The sequence below is a fragment of the Pteronotus mesoamericanus genome, unplaced genomic scaffold (assembly GCF_021234165.1).
Source record: "Pteronotus mesoamericanus isolate MK-2021 breed Mesoamerican mustached bat unplaced genomic scaffold, CSHL_Meso_final contig_74, whole genome shotgun sequence".
NCBI lineage: Eukaryota > Metazoa > Chordata > Mammalia > Chiroptera > Mormoopidae > Pteronotus > Pteronotus mesoamericanus.
In genome coordinates, this window is record NW_026555247.1 from 26,745,512 (window position 1) to 26,767,980 (window position 22,469).

The 22,469-nt window shown below is 53.1% G+C and overlaps 1 protein-coding gene and 1 pseudogene across 1 annotated transcript; one reads left to right on the forward strand and one right to left on the reverse strand.

Moving 5' to 3' along the window:
• The first annotated feature begins 3,556 nt into the window (after positions 1-3,556).
• On the forward strand, positions 3,557-14,569 carry LOC129078836 (zinc finger protein 512B-like; annotated as a pseudogene).
• Positions 14,570-14,770: 201 nt separating this feature from the next.
• Positions 14,771-15,319, reverse strand: LOC129078837 (uncharacterized). The gene has a single exon (XM_054583820.1). It carries the CDS (start codon positions 15,317-15,319, stop codon positions 14,771-14,773), a length of 549 nt encoding a protein of 182 aa, XP_054439795.1.
• Positions 15,320-22,469: the final 7,150 nt, after the last annotated feature.

Below are 22,469 nucleotides of genomic sequence, written 5' to 3' on the forward strand. Positions count from 1 at the left end.
AAACACAAAAGGAAAAAAAAATTGTGAATTCCACAGTAGGGAAAGTTTTCCTAAGTTCAGACTTCAAAGATTGATACATTTAGCCTACATAAAATCCCCAAATCTTTGCTGGCCTCACCTACCATGCACTTGCTCTTGCAAGTCAACTGAGGGGGTGTCCTGGGAAGAGCATGTGCAGAGACTATGCACCAGCGGAGGGTAAGACTCAGGAAGTTACGTGGCCAGGGAGTGGCTCTTCAACATTTGGTAGGATTTACATAGATCGAGAGAAAGTGGGGCAAGTATTTCAAATCCTGGGAAATGGAGAGGCATTCCACTTACTATGTTAAAGAAAACTTTTGGATTCCCACAGGCTTGTCCTCAGTTTGCTGGGAGCATCTCATTTAGTGCGGTAAGTTGTCCAGGACCTTCACTGGATGTGGGTCATCAGTGATAGGAGCCTTCCACGCTGAGCACTGTGGGGGTTGCTAGAAGACTGGGTTCCACCCAGATCCAAGGGCTGCCATTCAACTAGCCCTGTGACCATGGACACATCACTAATTTCCCCTGGGTGCCATTTCCTCAGCTATCAAAAAGGGCGTCATGAGAGGCAGTGGTTAGAAGCACAACTCTGGAGCCAGACAAACTGGATTCAAATTTGACTCCGCCCCTTACTACCAAGGTGCCTCCACGTTCACATCTGTAAAATGGGAGGGAGGGAGGTGATAATGGGACCTTTGTTGTAGGACTGTTCTGAGAATTAAATCAATTAATAATTTTATTAATACATGTAAAGCACTAGGAAAAGCACCTGGCCCATAATCTGCTCTGTAAATGCTAGCTGCAAGGTACCAATCCTCAATAGATTATCATTTAATTTGAACCTCATATGAAAAATACCAACTCTTATGCTAAGAGGTGAATGACTTCATTTGGAGTTCAAGGTGAAATTTTAGATGCTGAAATAAGATGTTCTGGAAAGTCTATTTCTTTAGGGATCATGGACCAGGCTTGGGAAGAGCATTAGAAATAATCAATGACAGGGCATCCAGCCTGTTTGGAGATTTTCAGGGACTGTAAATTCCCTGCTTTCAAGGAACCCTGTTCTTCCCATGGTGAACTTTCTAGGCAAAAGGGACTCTCAATTGGTCAATACTCCTGTTCAAAGTTCGTACCCAGGTAACAGTTTTTTGGATCTGGAATGTCCTAAGCCTGAGTGTAGAATGAATAAATGAATGAATAAAGTAGTCCAATTAGTGTCATTATATACCAGGAATATCCTCTCCCTTTTAGTAACACAGCCTCAGATTCTATCAGCAATTCCAAGAGAGGCTTCCAGAGCCCATTGGCTTGAGGGTACAGGCATGCCTCCCGAGATCCCTTCCTCCCCTTGGGGAATAAGGCTGCAGGACTCACTGTAGGCACCCACCCACTCTGGGAGACTGCCAAAAAAGGAGGCAGTGCAACAAAAAAGGTGAACGAAAACAAGCACTCTCATCATGCAAAGAAAGAAGTTTGCCAGTGACCGACTCGAAAGGTCCTGTCTCTCCTAATAGACTGTTATTGGAGTGTTCGTTAGTGCTGCTCAACAAATATTTCTGGTTCCGTTCACAGGCAGGAGACAGAACCTCACTCCCGCGCCTCGCCGAAGTTAGGTGTAGCCATGTGACTTGACAACTTGAGCAAAAGTGCCTCCGTGCAATCGCCCTGTTCCTTTTTCCTGCGTTCGGCAACCTCGCCTGCAAAGAGAAGGAATGGCCCCCACAGCTCCCCGCCGCCCCACCACGCACCTGGAAAAGTGAGAAATAAACGGCTGCTGCTCTACCAGTGGGGGAAAAAACAAGAGGCTGCTACCTCCACCTACCAAACCAACCTAATCCCAGGCATCTTGGGGTACGCGAAATGAAGCCTCCTGTCGATGAAGCCACAGAGGCCCAGAGAGAGAGGGTCCAGACCCTGGCATGCGCAGTGTGAGCCTAGGAATCCCACCAGTCACCCCAGGCCTCAGTTTTCTTATCACTAAGAGGATTTAACTAGATGATGATCTTCCGCTAGGCTTCGGAAAGCCCAGCGGATCGCAGAAAAAGACAAACTTGATGCAAGATGTTATCACTCGGGGAAACTGGGTGAAGGGTCTACTCTACAGGATCTCTCTGCAGTATTTCTTACAACTGCAGATGAAGTTACATGCTAAAAACAAAACAAAACAAAACACAGCAAAAAACAAAAAAACCCAAAATTTTAAAAAAGACAAACTTAAAGTTGAACCAGGCTCTCAAAGCATTGGTTTGCTTTGCAAGTTTGATATCCGATGGCATAATTCTTCAGGAGAGATGCCCCTCCTACCTTCTCCGTGGATTTCCTGGGTGTAGGGCCCTGTGGCTGCGTCCCCATTCCTCCTCCCTCGGGACAACAGCTCCACCCACCTCCAGGCCTCTGGCGAAGTCTCAGAAGGCCCATTTCACTCCCAACAACGGCAAACCGAGAGTTCTCATTCTCCTGTTTCATTTAACCACAAAAATTAAATATTAAAAAAATACAAAAGTGAAATGTCACAACACAAGTAAAAACTTTCAGATGTCTGCATTTAACTGCTGAGATGACAAGGACATTCTGGCTGTTACGCTTTTCACTTGCCTGCATTTTCTGTAATGAAAGAAATTATGAAAAAAATTATTTCAGGAAACAAGACTCATGGTGACACGGGCAGACTGTCACAGGACACTGCTGAGCTAAAAAGCTTCAGGGATTTCATTAGCCGGGTGACTTTGGGCAAGTCACTTTACTCCCGCGGGGCCCAGCATCCTCTTCACTGGACCATGCGTCCATCCTCTGAACGGACCCTTGAGGTGGGGGTGACAGAGACTCGGGCAGAAACCGGTGCCCCCCCCCCCCCGCCTCTCCCCCTCTGTCAACCTGCTACAGAGCTGCTACCGGCAGCAGCATTCACACACACACTCCTACTTTCCAGACATGAAACTTCCAGGGATCTCAGTACGCAGCGGAACCTGAGGAATCTCACGGACCAAGGCTTGTCTAGCTTAATGGCAGGACAACATTTCTGGCTGATCCGCAAAGTAGAGTTGCTGGAGACTCTCTTTAACACTGGGCAGACTGAGGCACAGATGGATGAAGGTTGGTCTCGGGTCACCCAGGTGGGTCCTGGCGCTGCCCCTCCTTGCAGTTCCCTCCCCATAGACAGTCCTTTGCCCAGGCCTGTCACCTGGTTAAAGGATTCTTGCTGCCACATAGCGCCATCCAGTAGGAAAACCCTAGTCACCAGGATTCAGGGATGGCTCACGGATCTGCTCTGCGTCTGTAGGTAAACTATTGGATCTGTCTAGATTTTGCCTCAGGGGTGGATGGATGGCTAGAGGGATGTTGGTGTCTTCCTACTCTGAAGTTTGATGCTTGAAATCAACTTCTTTTATGATTTATAAACTTCTTATTGACCTATAACCTACATACAGCCAGGCATATAGCTTGATACATTTTCACAAACTGAATATACCCCAAAAACCAGCTCCCAGATGAAAAACCAGAACATCACTGGTACTCAGAAGCTCCCTCCCTCACAATGGCCACCCCCAACACAGGTAAGGACTTTTCAGACTCCTCATACCTGGGATTAATTTTGCCTGCTTTTGAACTTTAGAGGAATGCGATCACCACATATTTTTAATGCATTTTCTTTTTAAGCAATTAAAAATTTAGGTTTACATGTCAAGGAATTTCAGGAGGGCGTTTTTGGTGTGGGCAACATGCAATCTACTGTAAAATCACTCTATATGAGCCCTGGTCGGGTGGCTCAGTTGGTTGGAGCATCAGTCCCATACCCCAAAAGGCTGTGGGCTGGATTTTCAGTCTGGGCCCATACCTAGGTTTCTGGTTCAATGCCCTGGTCAGGTTGGGGCACAGATGGGAGGCAACCTATCGGTGTTTCTCTCTCACATCGATGCTTCTCTCTCTCTCTGTCTTTCCCTCTCTCTCTTAAATCAATAAACATATCCTCAGGTGAGGATTTTTTTAAAAAAGGATTATCTTTAAAAAACAGAATAAAATAAAATAACTCTATATAAACTAAAAGCGACTTAAAAACCAGATTATTTTATTCTGCCTGATCAACTCACCAGCTGCCTTGGCAGTCTCTCCTGGGCCCCTGGGGATCCATCGCTAGCCCTTTCCCTGTTTCCTTAGAACACCCAAAGTTTGGATTCTAAAAGCCAAGCCGGACTAGCATTTTAAGAAAACAAACAAACAAACAAACATTCTCCTTATTTTAGGATAGTTTTAGATTTACAGAAAAGTTGCAAAGATAGTTCCTATATAACTTCCTCTATTGTAAACACCTTACATTGCTACAGTATGGGTAATATAACCGCATCATGGGAACTGCAAGGGTATATTACTATTACTTAAACTCCATACCTTTTTCCAGTTCCACTAGTTTTCCCCTCACACCCTTTTCCTCTCCCAGGATCCATCCAGGACACCACCTTACATTTAATCCTCATGTCTCCTTAGGCTCCTCTTGGCTGGGACAGTTTCTCATGTTTTTCATGACCAAGACAATTTTGAAGAATGTCCCCCAGCTGGGTTTGTTTGATGTTTTTCTCATGGTTAGACTGGGGTTATGGGTTCTTGAGAGGAAGACCACAGAGGTGAAGTACTGTTTTCACCACATCAAATCAGAGGTGTATGTTATATTACCATGACTTGCCACTGATGATGTTGACCTTGATCGTCTGGCTGAGGCAGTGTTTGCCAGGCTTCCCCGCCCTCCCCATAACATGCCCTTTGGCAGCAAGTCACTAAGTGTAGCCCATGTTCAATGGGAGGAGGATTAAGCTCCACCTCTTTACAGGAAGAATATTTACATAAATTATTTGGAATTATCTGTATGAGAGACTTGACTCTTCTCCCCTCTTTATTTAATCAATCATTTCTTTTGCATGCGTATGGATTCACCCGTGGATATTTATTTTATTCTTTGGAGTAAGATGATTTGTTGTGTTTTGTTCTTTTCTCACATTGCTCCAGCCTTGGCTCTCAGGAGCTCTTTTGGGTTGACTCTGTTGTCCCTTTGCTGTGCCCACGCCCTTTTGACCTTGGAGCACTTCCTTACTTCCTGGCGTGGTGAGATGCTCTAGGCTCATCTTGAGTGTTTCCTGCCCCAGCCCTAGAATCAGCCTTTTGTTCAAAGAGCCGATTGGCTGGTATCGACCCATCTTTTCCCCTCAAGAGGCAGGCAGTCCTTATGGTGAGGAATGGCCCAGCCTTATTATCTGGCACAAATCAGCCACTTGCAAACAACTGAAAAATCTAGTTTGGTGTTCTGCGGGGGCCTCTCCCAATTTTAGTCTGTTGCTATGGTTCCAATATCTATGTACTCACCTGAATGCTTTCCTGTCCTTCACCCATATGATTTTCAGTTCGCTTGGAGCCACTTCCCTGGCTTTACTTAGACTGTGATGTAGACCCGCCCCAAGTGAGTCAGGCTGCAAGAGCACGGAGAATAAATTACAGAGGTCCTCCTCCCTCCAGGCCTCTGACCTGCCAGCCTGGAAAACTGCTATATAAAGATAGATAAGTAGCCAGCTAGACACACACACACACACACACGCACACACACACGCACACGCACACGCACGCGCACACACGCACAGAGGAGAAAAGAGAAAAGGCGACAGAGGCATACTCTCTGAGAGCTAGTGTTCAAAGGGGGAAAACAGGGCGGCACTGGGGCCATCCAGACCTGCAGGTCTGAGCTGGCCTGGGGTTTCAGCACTGGAGGAGCGAGCCTCAGAACAGGACCAATTAAAACCTTTTAAAGTAATTGTTCCCTGCCTTCTCTCAAAGGTGAGCACTAATCGCCTTCTCTTTCATTCTTCCCACCATTTCATCATTTTAAATTAAACCCTTTGCTTCTCTCCCGCTGCCACATCTGGCCCATCAGAGAAGTGCAGCGTTGGCCGCATTTGCTGCTCAGGACGGTGGAAGGGGACTCTGACACGTGCTTTGCTCCACACAGAATCACTGTGGGCGCTGCCCCACTCTCACCCCACCCCAGCCCCTGCAGAGCAGAGAGGGAAAGGAGCCAGACAGGTTACCAGCACACGTGACCAGGTAGTCAGGTTTTATGGCTGCCTACCCAGGGTGTCCCCTTTACTCAGCCTCTCAGAGCTGGTGGGGGATGGGGGGCAGGGGGCAGGGCCTCCCTGGGACAGGGCCATAAACCTTTTATGGCTCCCTGAAATGTGACACATCACGTTAACATCACCTGTCCACCTTCATTCTTCTCTCCCTCTATTAAAAGTCTCTCCTCTCAGGCCCTGGTGCCCTCCCCGCCCGCAACCCCCCACCCCGGCCCCCAGCCAAGCGTCCCTTAGGGGAGGATCGTAGGAAGATCTAAGGATTCTGAAGGGATATGGGAAATGAACATCTCAGTGGAGGTCTCATCAGGGCGGTAGGGTAATAGGTCGTTGGAACTGCATAGACTGTGAAGGTCACCTTGACCTTGACTGAATAACTATGACTGGAGTTAGGCAGAGTGAATGCCATTCAGAAAAGCAAATTACTTTCACCTTATTTTTAATCTCATCTCTACTTTTTCTCTCTAAATTATCAGAGAGCATCTTAAAGAAGGAAAACCCAGTCTTTCCTTTCTGGGCAGGAGATGTCCAGTTTCCTAACAAGGGCGGGCAGGGGCAGCGAGGTGCCCCCGTCCTCAGCCAGCTCAGGGCTGTGACGGGAACCTAGGCCTCCAGACGCCTCCTGCGACCAGGCGCTTCCCATAATGGAAGGCTTCGCTCTATTAAAAGTTATTTTAGGGATTCCACAAGCCCACCGCCATCCCCCCAAAGTGGAAAATTTATGTAAACGAGTCAAAATAAAGCAACAGTTTCTTAATAAGTATGTTTGGAGTTTCACTCTGGACTCAGGCGAGGGGATGAAGACTTAAAGGTTCTAGTGTTCTTCTCTATACAGCGAGTCTATTTTTAAAAATTTAAGGACATATTCAGGTCTACACCAAGTCCACCAGTCCACGCCCCATACCGCCCCCTCAGGTTAGTTAGGGCGCTGGTTCCGCCTGGCTCTCCCCTCCCGGTGACCCCTTGCCTGCTGTCCCTGAGACTTGTCTTATTCCCCCGGGTACTCTCGGAAACTGCATCCTTAACTAGCCTGACGCCCCCAGGGTCGCTCAGAGGCCAAGGGGCCAGGCATCTGAGGAGGGGCTGAGGTTGGTGGCACTGGGGACCAGCCGTTACCCGGGGCTGGCAAGGAGGCCGGCTTAGGAGGCGAGTGGGGCGAAGGGAGAAGGAACGAAAGGAGGGGGAACATCATTCAAAGCGGGGTTCGGAGGAGGCGAAGACACGGAGACTGGGGGCGGGGACAGGAGTCGGAACTATGGGTCGGTTTGGGAGGATGGGGATGCTCTCGGCATCTCTAAAACAGCTGCCAAGAACATCCCCTTTACAGGGGAGGGGAAGCGGGGCTTCCACCGCTCTTCCGAGCTGCAGGAGTCCCAGGCCCAAGCAGTCCGTGCCCTGCTGCCTGGTGTGCATGGCCTGTGACTCAGCTGGGTGACGGCGGCGGCGGCGACGCGAGGCCAGGGAGCAGGGAGGACTCTCTCTGAGCGCGCCCCGGAATCGGGTGGGGGAGTGGGCCGGGTGCGCGCGCCCGCGAACGGGGTTGGGGGGCGGAAAGAGGGTGGAGGAGTAGGTCCCGCTGGTGCGCGCGCCCGGGGAAGGGGTTGGGGGGCCGTAACAGAGTGGAGGCCTGGGCCCGGGGTGCGCGCGGCCGGCGCCAGGGGAAGGGGGGCGGCGGGAGCGCGCGCGCAGCCGCGGCGCCGGGCGGAGACCGGGCCCGGTCGTGCGCAGTCAGCCCGGCGCCGCGCTCCGAGAGCCTGCGCCGCCTCCCGGGGCGCCCCGCGGGTGGCGCAGGTAGAGGCTGGGGCGAGGGCAGGGACCTCCCCCGGGGCTCAGGTTCCAGCCTCTAGGCTGGGTCTGAGGCACCTCACTGCCAGCGGTTGGGCCGAGGGCAAGCGAGCTGCAGGCGAAGGAGGAGGAGGTGCTGCGGGGCGGGGCCGAAACCGCTTGGAACACTCTCCTCAGCCGTCCGCGGGCGGCCGGGCTCCCGCAGCTGCGCCGTGGGCGCTGCTGGAGGAGGTGGGGGCGCCCCGCCGGGCGCCGAGGCGTGGTGACCCGAGCGAGGCGCGGGGAGGCGCGCCCGCGGCGGAGACTCGAGCCGGGCGGGGCCCAGGCCGCACAGCCGCGGTGGCGGCGGCAGACCTGTAAACCTTAATGACAGCAATCTTGCCTGTCTGCGCCGCTGACTCACGCGGTGACCCAGCCTCCAGTCACCCGGCGGCCTCCCTCCCGCCTTCTGGCCTCAGTTTCCCCGGCTGCCGAACAATGAGGCCAGTGTGTCGTTATTCATTCCTTAGAGCCCATTCACTCCGGGAGCACCGCCGCCTCCCCAGGGAAGGGACCGAGGCGTCGAGCTTTTAATTATCCCTGGTGGGGTCGGGGCGGGGAACGCCGAGCTATGTGGATAATTGAACACAGGGACTATTCCCAAATCAGCTGAAGCTCTTTATTTTAAACCGTCCTTTCCACTTCATCATATTGGAGTTCTACCCCTTCCCCTTCACTCTGGTGGGGTTGCTTGAAAAGCAATGAAATGACTCACGAACTCGGTCTGGCGTTTTATGCTTTTCACGAATACTACGTGTTTAATCAGTTTACTCGCTAAGAACTTGAGCACCTACCTTGGGCCGGGCCCCACGTGGTTAGGACACAGCAGAGCAGGAGACCGGCCAGTTCTTAGGCCCAGTCTGTCCGTGGAGACACACTGGAGCAACTCGCTCAATTGTTAGATCCTTGTGTACGAATAAAAAGGATCACATTACTAATACAAGCAACAGTGCATGAATCTAAGCCAGACACAAAAGAATACGTACTCGTATAACCGCCTCGCAGCAACCCTAGAAAAGATAAATCTCCTCCAGAATGCACTGAAAGTCCATCACTGGTTGTCTGGGATGGGGTAGGGGAGGGGAGGTGACTTGGGGTGGGGACAAGGGAGCTCTTTGAGATTACAGAAATATCGTATACCTTGATTAAAGTGGTTATATGGGTGTATATACTTGTCAAAACTCACTAAACTCTAAAATGGGTGCGCTTTGTTGTACCTAGATTACACCTCAATAAATTGAGGCCACTAGCCTCAGAAATCCGGAAGCTTTGTCAAGAGCATATGGCTAATCAGCCTCTTGCATCATTTTTAGTGTTTGAGAATGCATGGAGAGAAATAACATAAAATATTATAGCCATTCCACTTTGGGGAGGGAAAGGCATGGAAGAAGTAATGTTTTTTGTTGAGGGCCCCAAAGAGAAGGCTTTCTATACATTTATTTACTGAAATCTTACAAGCCCTGAATATTACTGTTGCTATTATTATCCCCAGAGGAAACAAGCTCAGAGACAAAATGACTTGCCAGCCTCACTGAGCTGGTCCTGGAAGGCCTCACTGAAAGGGACTGTCTGTACTTCTCCTCAGACTTAGCTGATTTTATCGCTGGGTGTGGGACAGGGAGGTTTGAGATGTTGAGTCACCAGCAAGAGCTTTAGAGGCAAAGTGGACCCTGTTAGAATGTGCCCCCTTATAGGGGTGTGACTTGGGGCAAATTAACCTCTCAGTCTTTGTGAAATGGAGGTAGTAGTACCCTCAGGTGTACTGAGATGCTGGGAAGTATTCAGTTGGGTGCTGGTGTATCACTTGCCCCTACATGTTAGCTTCCACTGTGACCTTGAACATGTCTCTTTCCTATAAGGGCCTCAGTTTCCTCATCTGTAAAATGGGAGGGTGGGCTCTCAGTTCTCCACGTCGTGATAGCCTGGAGGACTTCTGTGTGTTAGCTGGAGAAAACAGGATTAAGTGATTTCCAGGGATTGAGGACACAGGCATTTTCTGGAAGGGAGTGTCCCGGGGCCCCTGCTTCCCCAGCAGAGCCTCCAAAGGGATCTGTGGGGTTTTTCCCATCCATGCCTGCACCACAGCGGAGAGATTCCTCGGACGCTCTGTGAGGGCAGCCGCAGCTTCTGCTGGGACTTGCCCCTTGGTGCGGGCCGGCTCCCCCAGGAAGCAGCCCCCTCCACTACTAGGCTTCTCTGGTTTCCAAAACCTTCTTCCTAATGTGGACTCCATCTGTCCTCCTGGGTTGCTCCCTCCAAGCCACAGTCTCGTGACCAGGCACTTGACCCCCTTGGGAACATTTCCCAGATTCCTCCTTTCTGTCTGTCCCGACCTTTCCCCACACGACGGAGTAAACCGAGGAGAGGAGGCCTTGCCTGAGCAGAAGGCCAGCTTGCGACCCACCCGCAGGGGCGGCCAGCCTGTTCTCGGCACGCCGTGGGACCCGCGTCAGCTCTGTTCCCAGGGAGAGGGGTGAAAGCCACTGGGACCTCCTCTGAACGACACCCTGTGTTTCTGCCTCTGGGGTGCAGAGCCCTCACACCTCTGCTTCCCACCCCTTGTTCAGAGGCGAGCTGGCTGGGGAGAACTACAAGCTGCAACACAAGTTCACACACATCACACACACCCGCAGGTCCTGGGCAGGGGTGGGGGTCCCTGGGAAGGGAAGGCGCCCCCTTTCTCATTCGCCCCTCATCTATACTCGCTGTAGCTCTGGCCTGCGCCTTCCACAGAGCAGCCGCCCCCGGCCCCCCTCCAGGCCTCTCTGGAATGTTAGACCTCAGGGCCCCGAGGACACCTCCAGCCCCATCCCGTGTGGCGTCGCCCCCCTCCACTCTTTAGGTGCCCCACCTCCAGGACCTGACTTAAGGCCCAGCTCAGTTCTTCTCTCCCCGATCCCCTCTGTCACTTTTACCTGGACCTCTCTGCCATGGTTCACCTGTGTATTCCCCACCTGCTTGTTTGGCACCTCCATGGGCCAGGCCCTGGGCTTGGTGCTGGAGAGGCAGAGGGGATGAGGTCAAGCTCAAAGTCAGTGGGCTGATGCTACCTACGAGCCAGTGTCACACATCGTGACCAGGGCCATGGTGCACTACGAAAGCTGCCGGAGCCTGGGGTGGGAGGTGACTTGTAACCCCTACGGGAGGAACAGTCACGGAGAACTTCCCAGAAGAGGTGGCACTAAGTGAAGGTATGTGCTTGTACCGCCAACCCCTGTGACATATTGCATGGTGAACTCTGTCCCCATCGTTGTGATGGGAGGCCTTGGCGTGGGGTAGAGACTGGGCTTGAATTCCCAGCCTTGGGAAAGGGTATCCGGCTCAGCCTAAGTGTCCTTGTCTATGAAACGAGAATGTCAGCCTTGTCCTTGTGAGAGAATAGTTGAGGCGGCGCAATGAGGTGATACTGGAGCCAGACAGCCTGCCTCCGAACCCCAGCCTTGTCACTAGGAACTGGTCAGCCTTGGGGAGCTAGCTCACCCCTGACTCAGCGCCCTCACCCGAAACATGGTAGTCGTAGCAGGAATCCCCCCAGAGAGTTGCTGGAAGGATTGAGAACATCTTGGTCAGGAAGGGGTTTAGAACAGCGCTTGGCCCATGGTGAGCCCTATGCATAGAGTCTGTACATGCTTAGCAGTTCCGGGTACATAGTAGGAGCACAACTACCGTGCCAGGACAAATGTGGTCTTGAACAGGTCTCTTCATCCTGTCTGCCCTTGATTTCTTTACCTTTAGCTGTCTCTTTACCAGGCTGGGGCGAAGACGTGTTTGCTGTGCTCCCTGGAGACTCAGAGCAGGCCTGGGCCTCGGCTTGTGGCGGGGCAGGTCCGTCACTCGGCGGGCGGTCACAGGTACTGCCCGCACCTGTCTCCTCACAGTTGGCACTGGCCCTTGGAAGATGGCAATGCTGCTTTTGGTGATCTGGTCACTTTCCTCACTTCTCCCCTGAACACAAGCGTATCTTATCTTCGAGCAGATTTCCTTTATTACTGCCATCTTCTCTGTCATTTCTTTCTCCTGAACATAAATATGTGAATACAAACAGTCTGGTCGTTCCTCAAACAGAGGCACCCTACAGCCCAGCAATTCCGCTCCTAGGTGATGCCCACGAGAAACGAAAACCTGGGTTGGGCAGCACGGCGCTGCCTGCCCCGCCCAGGCCCAGCCCCCGCCCTGCCTCCCTCCTGCCGGCCACACAGGCTTCACTGCTCTCTCCTGCGCTGGAGGCGGCTGCTGGCTCCCGGCGTCCAGCAAGGGTGGGCCTGGGAAGGAAGGCAGCGAGCGGGGTCAGGCTTCCTGTTCGGCGCGACCCACCGAGTTGGGGTTGCTGGTGGCCCGGGGTAGGCAGACAGGGCCCAGCCAGCCCCACTCTGCTTTGACCCAGGACATCCAGCCAGTGACAGGACAGAAAGGAAGAAAAAAAGGGCATTCAAAAGCTGAGAGCCAAGCCTTCCGAGACATTCCTCTCTCCCTGACGATGAACCAGGGGAAGGTGAATTCCAGGCGTACGCCCAGGTGAAGCGTCCCAACTCAGCGTGCCGGCCAGAGCTTCCCAGCATCTTCAGGCTCAAGTGCTATTTCTAGCAGTGCCGAGGGGGTGCTGTCTCAGAAAGGCTGCCCTTTCCCTGCCCCTTCTGTGAGGCTGCCTTCAACGTCAAGGCTTAGCTGCAGAAGCACTGGATTTAGAACCACACGGACTGACCCCTGCCTACCCCCAAGCCTGGGGCAGTCAGCTGGCAGGTCACCATCAGCCAGCTCTTCGGGGTCAGCAACCTCATCAGAGTGAGGCAACCCGTCGCTATTGACAAACCCGTGGGTGTCAGTGAACCCATCAGTATCAGCAAGGTAGCGTCGGTCAGCAGGCCATTGTTAGTCACCAAGTCAGTGACAATCAGCAGGCCTATGCCGGTCACCAAGTCTGTGCCTGTCACCAAGCCAGTGCCAGTCACCGAACCGGTGACTGCAAACAAACTGGTGCCGATGACAAAACTTGTAACAGTTACAAAACCTGTGCCAGTCACCAAGCTGGTGATGGAGATCAGGCCTGTTGCCATCAGCAGACATGCACCGTCCCTCAAAATGGCGCTGCTGGCCCTCTCTGAGAACAAAACTTGCGCCATGGAGAGGTGCAGCGAGAAGGAAAGGGCTTTGGACCGCCTGACACTGGCCCCTCCCAGGCAAGCAGGTGAGGCCAGAGAATGGGGAGCACGGCCCATCCTTCAGCCCAGCACAGACCCAACACAGACCCAGCACTGGCCCCGTTACGCTGGGCAGCAGGCCCTTGGGGGGCAGGGAGGCCCCGAGGACCATGGGCCCTGTGTCCCCACCTGAGGGGGTGAGACGGGTATGTGAAGCACAGAAGGAAACAGAAAACACCCAGGAAGTTTAGGGGGGAGAGGCCATCCATCTCAGGACCCTTCAGACTTAAAGGTCTGGGCAAGGCGGAAGGCAAGTCTTGAGCAAGGCGGGCTCCTGTGCCAGGAAGCAAGAAGGGCCAAGCCCCAAGGGCGTCTGGAAGAAGGTGCTGGCCCCTCCCATGCTGTCGGCAGCGGGGTGCTGGCGCCTGAGGCCCACCCAGCCCCAGGTGTCCCTGAGGAGCAGGAGCAGCGGGCCATCCATGAACAGGCATCGTCACCTGAAAGACCCTCGTGGCGCTCAAGAAGCACGTGGAGGTGTCAGAAGTTGCAGGAAGTTCTGCTGGAAGCACTGCTAGAAGTTCAAGTCCCAGTCCTGCCTCACTACGAATGGCGGCTGAGCACAGCGCCGGGCTGGTGACAACGAGCCCTCCGGGGGAGCCAGCTGGAGGAGCAGCAGTGGCTGTGCAAGGTGCTGAAGCAGAGGGCGGGCTGCAGGGCCACCTTCTCCAGCCCCATGGGCTGCCGGTGCTACCTGCTGTGGGAAGCCGCCCTAGGAGGTGACAGCCTCACCTCCCCCTGCACCCACCGCTGCCAGACCTACTGCTCCAGCGCCGGCCAAGATTGCCACACGTGCTGAGAACACACGGCCCTGCCCCAAGCGGAGCCCGAGGACAAGTCCCCCCGCACCCACCCAGGCAGAGGACCTGTGGGGTACCAAGCAAGCCCCCCAGCAGCCACACGAGCCACACCTCGGTCCAGGTTGCCCACCTGCAGGAGATTGCAGAGGACGAACTGGCCTGAGGCTGGACCAAGCAGCAGATGAAAGATGACCTGTTGCCTGAGATGGCCCCGCTCAACTGCACTCGGCCAGGCCTCCCCACACTCAACGCCCAGCTGCTGAGCGCGGAAGGAAGAATGAAGCCAAGGAGAAGGGCGAGTCGGTGGCCGCGAAGCCATTTGCCCCCGCATGTCCGGCTTCAAGGCCCATCTCACCAGCTGCAGCAAAGAGGACGCCTGGCGGCGCGCCCTGCTCTGTCCAAAGGAGCTCGGCTCTGAGAGTGGCGTCAAGTACCACGTTCTCAAGGCCCACGCAGAGAACTGGCTCTGAATGTGGGCAACCCGCCTGCCAGACTCAGGAACCAGGACTCATTGGCGCCTGAGAAGAAGAGACCGGCAGGCAGGAAGAAGCAGCGCCACAAGCCCAAGGGGTGGCCCCCAGGGAGCCTGCACCCAAAATGTCCTCCACCACCAGGATGACCAGCACCCAGAAAGCAGAGACAAAGGGGCCCAGAGCCCCCCCCCCGGCCAGAAGGCAAGACTGGCAGGGCACCCAAGAAACCAGCATGGCAGCTGGCAGGTGGGTGGGGCCCTGTCCCCATGCTGCCGCCAAGCCTCCCTCTGTCGAGTCGGGTAGCTGGCTCCGACACCCTGCCCCTGGTCCCCTACTCCCCACCCCTCCTACTCATGTCTCCATTGCGGGCAGCCAGCCCCTCTTCCCGTGGGCAGGCTGCTGCAGCGCACCCCTGGGCTAGGTTCCTTGGGGAGGGCCACTGACAGCCTCAAAAGTGCTATAGCCTGGAGGGACAGTCCCAACCTGGCAGGGTCTGGCAAGGCAGGAGGAGGGTCTTTGGCCTGCCCGTGTCGGTCCTGGTTGGGGGGAAGATGTTCCTTCGCCGTTGCTGCTGACAGGCTCTCCGCCAACCCCAGCGGTCTTTCTGCCTGGGGCAAGGGAGGTGCTCTGTTTCTCCCGCTGGCAGACTGCAGGAGGAGGGGGCGCCCAAGGCCCTGGGGAAGGCTGCCCGCCCGCCCGGGGCGGTGGGAGGGGCCGGGGGCGGGGAGCCACTGCTCCAGCTTTGCCGGCTCCAACTCTGCTGGCCTGGTTGGGGCAGCCGGACAGGTTAGGAGTGGGCCAACCTGGGCCCTGGGGCTGCCCTGGGGCCGTGGGCACGTGGGGCTGGGGACTGGGCCTGGCCCCGGGGAGTTACCACTGCCGGAAGCAGCCTTCATCTGCTGGTCGGGGTTGGCGAGAGCCAGGCTCCCAGGGAGCACCCTACCCCCTTTTCACCTGTCCCTCTGTTTCTGGTCCTGCGGTGTTTTGATGAGAGTTGAAGACGGGGTGGGAGGTGGGGGTGGCGGGGCGGGGGGGGACTTGGCCAAGGTCACAGTGGGTTGATGGGAGCTCAGGGCTGTCTACGCTCCCTTTGGGGCCCTGAGGGCAGCCAGGCCTGCTGGTTGGGCAGGGTTCAGGCTGGAGTCCAGGGACCTGGAGGAGTCGGCCAACAGCTCCGGCCTCCTCCCTGGGCCGCGCCTTACAGCTGCGGCATTACCTGAGGGAACAGGACGCTCAGAACCACAGGTCTGGATGGAGGCTGTTTTCCCGCTGGGAACAGGGTGGCGGGGGGGTGCTGAGGGCGCTGTCTTGCCCTCATTCGGATGATGTGAACGTTGATATTCGCTCACGTGCCTGTGTCTTCTGGGCGTGTAGCGGGTGCTGGACTTGCTGCTGTGATAAGTCACAACCTTCCCTTATTTTGTTTTTTGTACAAACACTTAACACAGTCTGACATTTTGGTGCTAAGGGTTTCCTGGTGCCAATGGTGGATCTGGGGGCTGGGCCGGGGGCCCTGGGGGCCCTCCCCTGCTCAGGGAGGCATGCCCGGCACACCTCTGCCCCCCAGCTGCCGCCCTCACCCAGCCCCTGGGGAGGGGGCCCCAAGTGGGTTCCGCTCCCCTCATGTCCTGCAGCAGGGGGACAGGTTCCCAGGGGCTTTGGCGCCTTTCACTGGCTCCTTTGTCTAGAGGCTCTGACCCCGGGCAGCCTTGGGTCACTACGAGTGAGGGGTAGGGAGGCGGGCTCCTCCCCACTCACACAGGAGCACGTGGGTGTGATCCAGTGTCAAAGGCAAGGTGGGCCAGCGTGGGCCAGGCTTTGGGGCAGGAGAGCGTTCTTTCTTTTGCTCTTTGTCACTTTCCTTCTTTTCTTTGTCACTATGGTGTACAGCTGGTGGAGGTGGGTCAGGAAGCCACTGCGGGGCAGCCTCAGGAGGGGAGTGGGGAGCAGGCGCTGACAGGAGCCCCAGGTAGACTTTCTCTGTCCTTGTCACCCATGGCTGGAGGAGGTTGGACCTCAACGTCTCTGCTGGGGACAGCCGCCTACTCTGGCCTATCAGGTAGTTGGCCCTTGGAGAGTGGGGGCTGGTCCACAGATGGCCCATGGGGTGGGAACTCCATCTAGCTGTGTGGGAAAAGGTGGGGTCCTGGATAACTTGATGTGTAGCACTTTAAACCCCTCTTTTGTCCTTAAAGTGGGTGTGGGGGCTGTGGTCAGAGTGGCGATTGGGTCGGACCCCTGCCTGCCCCGCTTCCCTCCCTGCTCCTGGCTGGTGAGTGGCAGCAGCAAGTGGGCCTGCAGAGCCCGCCTCCAAAGCCGGTGAGCCCGGGGCGGCACAGTAGGATCTGCCCGCCTCCCGCTCCGGCGAAAGCTCGGCCTGGTAACCGCCTGGCCTCAACCGACACCCTTCAGTGAGAGGACCAGAGTGGCGGACTTCCGGGGCGTGCTGGGAGTGGACGCTGCGCAAGACCCAGACCCAAGACACAGTGCCGGGTCCCTTTCTGAAGGTCTGCCTCGGGCCCTGTCCACCCCTGTTCCCCTGAGGACAGAGGGCTGCGGACTTAAGTGGCTGGCACCTTACACAAAATTTTGGATGCACTTCATTAGCTTGTGCAAAGGCAGATGAGGGAGTCCCCTGGGTGACAGGCAGGCCTCCCGGCTGCACCCACCTCCCGTTGCTCCAGTTCAGACGGGAAAGAACGGGGTGCTCCCCGGCCCACAGAGGGCAGGGCTGTCCCCGCCTGTCTTTGTTTTGAGGCTCCAGGAGGCTCGCCCTGGGGCCCTGAGGTCCAAGGAGGCCGGCCTGAGCCTTTGGCCTGGCAGCCTCATGTGCTGCACTCCGGGTTTCTGGGTTTGCCTGGTTTTTTTTTCACGCCAGTCCTCCGCATAGAAGTGCATTTTGAAGGAGAGTTTCCAGCTATCACTAGTAACCATGTATACACATATATAGCCTACCTACCAAGTGTTGATTTGCAAGATGTTTGACGGTGAGCTAGGGCCTTGCCCACCTTGTGATCCCCAGCCCACAAGGGCAGGCCATCAATTGTATAGATTAAAAATGACTGTATCGGATAAATATTTATTGATTCTTTTCCGGAAAAAAGAAAAAGGAAAACATATGTCCTCATCTGTAACGTGGGAATCAACAGGAATGCTTTGCGTGGAAATTTACAGGCATATTCAGAGCAGCACCAATCACAATAGCCAACGGCCCGTCGATGAATGAGTGGGTAAGCAAACAGTGGTCTACCCACACGTGGAATATTACTTGGCCACGAAAAGGAGTGAAGTACTGAAAAATGCTAGAACACGGGTAGGCCTTGAAAACGTTATGCCAAGTGAGAAGCTAATTGCATGATTACATTTATTTTAAATGTCCAGAACAGGCAAATCTATACAGACAGAAAGTCGATTTGTGGTTCCTTAGGGCTGAGGTAGATGTTGGGGTCTCGGGGGGCCGAGATAGGAGGATGATAGCTAAAGGATGTGGAGTTTCTTTTTCAGGTGATAAAAATGTTCTAAAATTGACAGTGGTGATAGTTGTATATACCGGGTGGGGCAAAAGTAGGCTTACAGTTGTGAGTACATGAAATAGCTTATTCTTGTACTATTATTCGTTAATTATTGCATTATTTTCCATAGGAACAGCGACAGAAAGTCCAGGAGATTTATGGCATTGCCTCTGGGGAAAGCTCGAGGGAGAGAGAAGGGGCAGTGGGGATTCGACCCATTTCCAGCAGGGTACACGCGGCTGCGCCTCGGTTGCTTCTGGTAATAGGGAATCTCGTGGTCAGGGGTTCAGCAGGTGATGCATACCTTCTTTGTTCCGGTGTAGGCAGCGGCTTAGGTCCTCCATGTTCCCGTACATTCTAACAGAGACGGTTTTCATACACTGTGAGCTTTAAGCTAAAAGTTCGGAACTATGCTGAAAAGCATGGCAACGGAGCTCCCGAGACACACTCTGGACCTCCTCCTCCCACAGAGAGGGTCAGCAGGTTGTGGAAGCAGCAGGAAGAAAAGTGTCTTCAGACGCCAAGGCAGAAGAAAGCAACGTGAGGGAAGCCTCCCAAGTGGCCGGAGGTGGAGCAGGCAGTGAAGACCTGTATTCTGGAGCAGCGTCAAGCGGGATCTCCGTTTCAACCAAGATGATACAGGAAGGTAAAAGGATTGCATGAAGAGAAAACGCAGATGATTTCTCAGGGACACCTAAATGGTGCTTTAACTTCATGAAGAGACATGGTTTAAGCGTGAGGACACAGATGAAATTTGCCCGAAAACCTCCAGCAGCCTGTGAGAATCAAGTTTTGGAATTTCACTCTTATGTTATCAATCTTTGAGAGACTTACAACTCTGAGCTGTCCCAAATTGCCAGTATGGATGAGGTCCCACTCACATTTGATGTGCCATCCAACGGAACCGTGGGCGTCAAAGGAGTCCAGACCATGGCTGCTGAAACTGGTGGTCACGAGAAAACCCATCTCACTGTTGTCCTAGCCTGGTGTGCAGATGGGATGGAGCTCCCACCTGTGATGATCTTTAAAAGAAAAATGTTTCAGAAAGAAAAGATTCCAGGTGGAGTTATTGTCCACATGCATGAGAAAGGATAGATGAATGAAGGAGGCATGAAGATCTGGTTTAACAAAGTCTGGCCACGAAAGCCTGGAGGATTACTTAAAAAACCAGCTTTGTTTGCTTTCAATCACTTCGAAACCTATGTTAGACAAAGTGCAAAAGAAATCGCAGCGGACTTGAAAACCCAGCTCGCTCTGAAACCTGGTGGGCTAACCGGCCAACTGCAACCTCTTCGTGTGTCAGTAAACAAGCCCTAATTTAAGGTCCCTATGAAGAAAGAGTGGACCTCGTGGATACAGTCAGCTGGTAAGGATTTCACACTTACAGGCAGGATCGAGAAACCATCCATCGCCCAGGTTTGTGATTGGTTCCCTAAGATCGTGGAATGGCGTCAAGAAGGAAGTAGTTGTGAAATTGTCTAAAAACTGCGCCATCGGCAAGGCTATGGATGGAAGTGAGGATGATAAAATTTACCGGGATGAGGAAAGTGTCTCTTTAGAAGACACCAGTAATGTAGCAATTGAAGAAGACAATCCTTCTGATATTGACAGTGATGAAGAGTTCTTGGCCTTCTATGATGCATACATATTGTAAATTTGTTACCGGTACATAAAATTTCTTGCATCTTGTATCTGTTCTTGTGTTTTGTAATTATTTGTTACATAAAATTTCTGGTACCATAATATGTTCAAAAATAAATGCTAAAATTCCTTTATAATACAAAAAACACACAAGTATCTAAATAGCAACAAATATAGAAGTGAATCAAAAAAATTAAAACGAAAGATTTTTTTCCCCGGAAGTTTGGGCCAAAAATGTGGGTGCGCATTATACACGGCAAAATAAAGTATGTTAAAACAAACAAACAAATGAAGGAATCAACACAATGCCATTCTTTCTGCCCAGGAGATTTGTTTACGTCTCTCAGAGGTGGGACCAGAGTTCTGGAGCACAGAGGCCCAGCAAGAGTCCTTGTGGTGTCCTCCAAACGCCTCTCCAAGCCCATCTGCCCCCCCCCCGCCAAATCATCACCCTTCCCCCTCCTCCATTTCTATGTGCACCCCACAGCTTCTCTGACCTTCCTCGTTTGCTTGCTCATCGCCCACTGCCTGGGGACCCCTCATCACTCACTGTTTAGTCCCAAAACCTACACATCCCCTCCCTGTGACCAGCCTCACCCAGAACTCCCTGTTTCCTGTTGGGGTTCTTGGCATTTTGTTCTTGGGGAGTAAGACTGTTTGGTTGTCTCCTTCTCCAGCCGAGCAGAAATTCCTTGAGACTGTTCCACACCCATTCCTGGAACAAACTAGCCTCTGAATGAATGCTTGTTGAGTGGAGTTGATTTGAACAACAGGGACTTGAACAGAACCAATGAATCAAAACCTTCCACCTGAAATGTTCAACCCTGAACTCAGATTTTTTTTTCCCTGACTCATTACTTAAATCCAATTTTTTGATTACTCAAAAAGTGCCCAGTGAATCAGTTTGTCTTGGAAGCACATCTATGCATATTCTAAAGGCATTCCAGTTGAACCAGAGCACAATTAGAACATAATGTTTTCCAAGCTGAAAGTTTCCCAAAGTGAAGAAAGGTCTACATGGCCTTTGTTTGGGGGGCTCCTGTCCTCAGCCCCTCCTAGCTCTTCCTCCCGCTCCAACCTCAAGGTTCCCACCCCTCCATGAAGCTCGCCCTGTTCTCCCCACTGGCCTTGGGGCTAAGGAGGGTTATTCAGTTTAACAGGTAGGGGCCAGAGTGGGGGAGGGGGAGGCCTCTGTCAGGGTCAAGGTCGTACAGGCAGGCCTCAGCCGGACCTTCCCCTGCAGCTATTCATCTCCAGGGTATGAAAAACACCTGCCCAACAAATTCCCTCAAGAAGTCAACCTAGGAAGGCCGTGGTTTTAGTGCTCTCTGGGGTTTTTGCAGGGAGGTTTTTGGGAAGAGCTATTCATAAAAAGAGCTCACTATTTACAGGCCCGTTGTTATTTTTTTAAATCACACCTTCTAAATTATAAACTCTTGGTCGAAAAGCAGCAGCCATTGGTTTTGCATTCTTCACAGGGAGCCTCAGACAGGAGATTCTGATTCTGTGGACTTAATGGGTGGGGAGGGGAGTGTGGCACTTTTAACAAGGCTTTTTGTGATTCTGTCGCTCCCAGTCGTTTGAGAATGATTACTATCAAGCACTCAGCACTTAGTAAGCAATCATGATTTGCTCATGTAAGGAAGGAAACTAGAGAAGGAGGGAGGGACTGATAAGTCACCAAAGTATTTCACAAGGTAATCCCTTTCTGCCCAGTACACAGGAGGTGCTTAATAACTGTTGCTTGTGCAATGAATGCATGCCTATGGTAGTCCAGGCCTGGGGGACAGTGAGCAGCGTTTCCATGCAGCCTAAGGGGACCCTGTGGAGCCCCTCTGGGGTCACTGCACTCTGCAGAAATGGTGACCGCTAGCCACACGTGGCCATTTCAGGGGAAGCTCAAGTGTATTAAATGAACACGTCCTCGGTTGCACTAGCCCCGTTTGAACTGCTCAGTAGCATTAACGGCCTGCGGGCGGATGGGCACTGGCCTGGGCTGCCCACCTATGCAGCCTCAAGGGGTAGGGTCAACTCGTCTTCTTGTCTCCATTGCTTCAGAGAAGTGAAGGGCTTGTTGGGAATCACAGTTTTGCTTGGGCAGTAAAATCTCCACTCCCAGCTCAGCTGGAGGCAAAACCTGATGCTCCGATAAAGGAGGGTTTATCCCTGTGAATGTTAGAGCTATGTTCATTGTTCAAAGCCATGTTCGATTTTTAATATAAATATTTCTTCCATACACCCTCCCCCCACCCCACCGCGAGCAAATTAAACGATCTCCTAGTGACCCGTGGGTCCCCTTTGTGAATTCTGTTATTTCCTTGGGCCATGACCTCAGAGCTCTACGAAGGTGAGCCCCTCTTCCTATCGCAAACAGACAGCAGAGTTTGGATCGCTTTTGTCTTTGAACGCTGCTCCCCCCTCCTGCTCTCCCCTCCTGCGCCCCCAGCCTTCACCTTTCATTCCGCTGTGGGTTGGCTATCAGCTCAGGCTGGCACTTCGAGTTGTAGATAAAGTAGGAGTTCAAAGGTTTTGACTGAAGTCTAACCAATACGTAAAGGGCCTGTGTTTTGGGAACACAGATTTGTTGTTCTGCTTATTTAGCATTCATTGGTTGATTCCTGTGTGTGCTCTGACAGAGAATCAAAACCAGAGCCTTGGCGCAGCAGGAGGCTGCTCTGACCAACGGGGCTACCCAGCCAGGCCTGTGGGGTTGGGGTTTTGACTTCCGTTTTCACTGCTCAGAAGTCTTTTTTATTTAAATGCTCATTCCTTAGGGGTATTTTAGATACTTGGAGTTTTGACTAGTTGATTTGTCCCCATTCGGTGGTCAATACTGTTGCTGGAGCGATTAAGCAGCTCCTACCCCCAAAGCTATTTTAAACTACCCACAGTC